Below are 2,308 nucleotides of genomic sequence, written 5' to 3'. Positions count from 1 at the left end.
AAATGCAACTTCAAGCTTTCCAGTAAAAAATTACCATTGGACAGCAGAATAAGAAATCCAGCTATCAGTTACGATTACAGAAACTACAATTAGCAATTATCTTAAGTGAAATCAAAATGACAAGAGAAACCTTAGAGCAATAAGAATTGGCAGTAACAGAAGTAGAAAATACAGAGATACATATATATAATTGCATAAAAGAAACCATCATAGAAGAGCTATAAAACCAATAAAAGATTTTGAAAAAGATCACATGTTGAAACGCCTATTGCTTTCATTGACACATGAGCCAGCTTCCCAAAATAAGGCACATAGATCGTTTGTGGATGTTAGAAAAAATTACACATTCATCGAGCATGGTGGGTACAAAAGAAAAAGACGATCACAATTTTTTTTTTCAAAACAAAAAAATCATTCAAGCATTTGATTCTGAAGCATAGAATTCATAAACAACAACTCAATTCCACTTTCTTCTGCCTAAAGAGGATCAGCAGCCTGCTGCAGATTCCTGCACTGCGATTGAGTGATCATAAGCGACCGCGACCGCCTCAATCCTCCGACAGACTGCTCCCTCACTAACCTAAAGGCATCATCCTCGCTATAAACTCGTGATAATGGCTGAGACTTCGCCATACCACCTCTCCTGCTCGCCACTCTGATTCTACTACTACCACCTTCACCACAATCCCCATCTGTGATCCCGCCAACCGCCGTGCACTTACACAATTCAGACCGCCGGTTCAACTCAGCGACGATCACGCCCACTGGCGCGGTCCTGCCTGCATCCACCTTCCCCAATTCCACCCCAGGCCCCTCATCCGACACTCTAGTCCTACTCCTCCCTGGCGGTGCACTCGCCGGTTTATCCGTGCCCTCGTCCTCCCTCCTCCGTCTGATCTCCACCATCGAGCAGGGATTCAGGTTCACCATCGAGCACGGATTGAGGTTCATCAGCACATCTGTCCCGACCGGCGGCAGGTTCCGTATCCGGTGCGCGAGGCCCTCCCACATGTGCAGCGGCATTGCGCGGCTGACCTCCTTGAGCGCCTCCGCCACCTCCCTCATGGAGGGCCGCCGCTCCCGGGAGGGCCGGACGCAGCGGGCTGCGATCACGGCGAGATGCTGCCTAGCGGAAGGGTCCCTGGGCGGGCCGATCCGCGGGTCGAATAGGGCGGAGAACTTCCCCCTCCGGATGAGGGGGATCGCCCAGTCGACGACGGAGGGCGGGGCGTAGTTGACGTCGATGGCGTGGCGGCCGCTGATGATCTCGAGCAGGAGGATGCCGAAGCTGAAGACGTCGGACTTGTTGCTGAGGGACTCCGGGGTGAGGTAGGAGGGGTCGAGGTAGCCCATGGTGCCGGCGGGTGGGGTGGCGCGGAGGCGGGCGTCGTCCTCGACGCGGCCCCGGAGGGCGAGGCCGAAGTCGCCAAGGCGGGCGTTCCAGCGGCCGTCGATCAAGACGTTGGAGCTCTTGATGTCGCGGTGGATGACAGGAGGGGAGGAGCAGTGGAGGGAGTCGACGGCCTTGGCGGTCTGGAGGGCGAGGCAAACGCGGCGGGGCCAGCCAGGGGGGTCCGACCGGGAGTGAAGGACGTCGGAGAGGGTGCCGTTGGACATGTACTCCACCACGAGGAGACTCTCCTCCGACGCCTCCGGGCCGGCAGCGGCGGAGGAGGCGAAGCCGAGGAGATTGACGAGGCGCGGGCTGCGGATGGCGGAGAGAATCTCGATCTCGTTGTCGAGGAGCGAGGGGCGGTGGTGGTGGTGATGGGGACGAGGGGAGGGACGCTTGATGGCGACGAGGCGGCCGCCGTCGAGGATGCCGCGGTAGACGCAGCCGTGGCTGCCCCGCCCCAGCAGCGCCCCCGGCGAGAACCCCTCCGTCGCCCTCTCTAGCTCCCTGTACTCGAACCGCTTGATCGTCGCCTCTTGCTGCTGCTTCTTCTTCTTCTTCTTCCTCTTCTTCTTCTTCTTGATGAGGGGGAAGTTGGCCGAATCGCAGGTGGCCACCGCCGAGTCGGCCCTGCAGGAGAGGCTAAGGTGCCCCATGACTCCCTCCCCAATGGTAATGCTGGGGGGTTCAGCCCTTCTTATTAGGGCGGTGTCCTACGGGTTTAGGGGTCATCAGATATAACCACGTTCTCCCCCGTTAGGCCCATTCAAAAATTGTTGCCTTCAATTCAAGTCATGGTTAGGGCACATAAGGCCCGGCAGTCCCGTGCTTGACCCGGAGTTTTACTTTTACCTGTCTGGGAGGTGGTCCCATTAAGTGACCCAATTCAAAAAAAACAAAAAAAAAAAAAGTAGA

General features: G+C 56.2%; 1 protein-coding gene across 1 annotated transcript; it reads right to left on the bottom strand.

The window, feature by feature from the left end:
* Positions 1-254: 254 nt before the first annotated feature.
* LOC149814421 (serine/threonine-protein kinase-like protein At3g51990) lies at positions 255-2,099 on the bottom strand. Its single transcript, XM_089988301.1, has one exon. It carries the CDS (start codon positions 2,047-2,049, stop codon positions 478-480), a length of 1,572 nt encoding a protein of 523 aa, XP_089844427.1. The 5' UTR covers positions 2,050-2,099; the 3' UTR covers positions 255-477.
* Positions 2,100-2,308: the final 209 nt, after the last annotated feature.

Source organism: Nuphar pumila, chromosome 15 (assembly GCF_984573655.1).
Source record: "Nuphar pumila chromosome 15, dmNupPumi1.hap1.1, whole genome shotgun sequence".
Lineage (NCBI taxonomy): Eukaryota > Viridiplantae > Streptophyta > Magnoliopsida > Nymphaeales > Nymphaeaceae > Nuphar > Nuphar pumila.
This window is presented reverse-complemented; position numbering and strand designations above follow the sequence as displayed.

What these genes read in the sequence shown, in the direction of transcription:
- LOC149814421 (XM_089988301.1), bottom strand. Translation starts at nt 2,049, where the DNA reads ATGGGGCACCTTAGCCTCTCCTGCAGGGCCGACTCGGCGGTGGCCACC.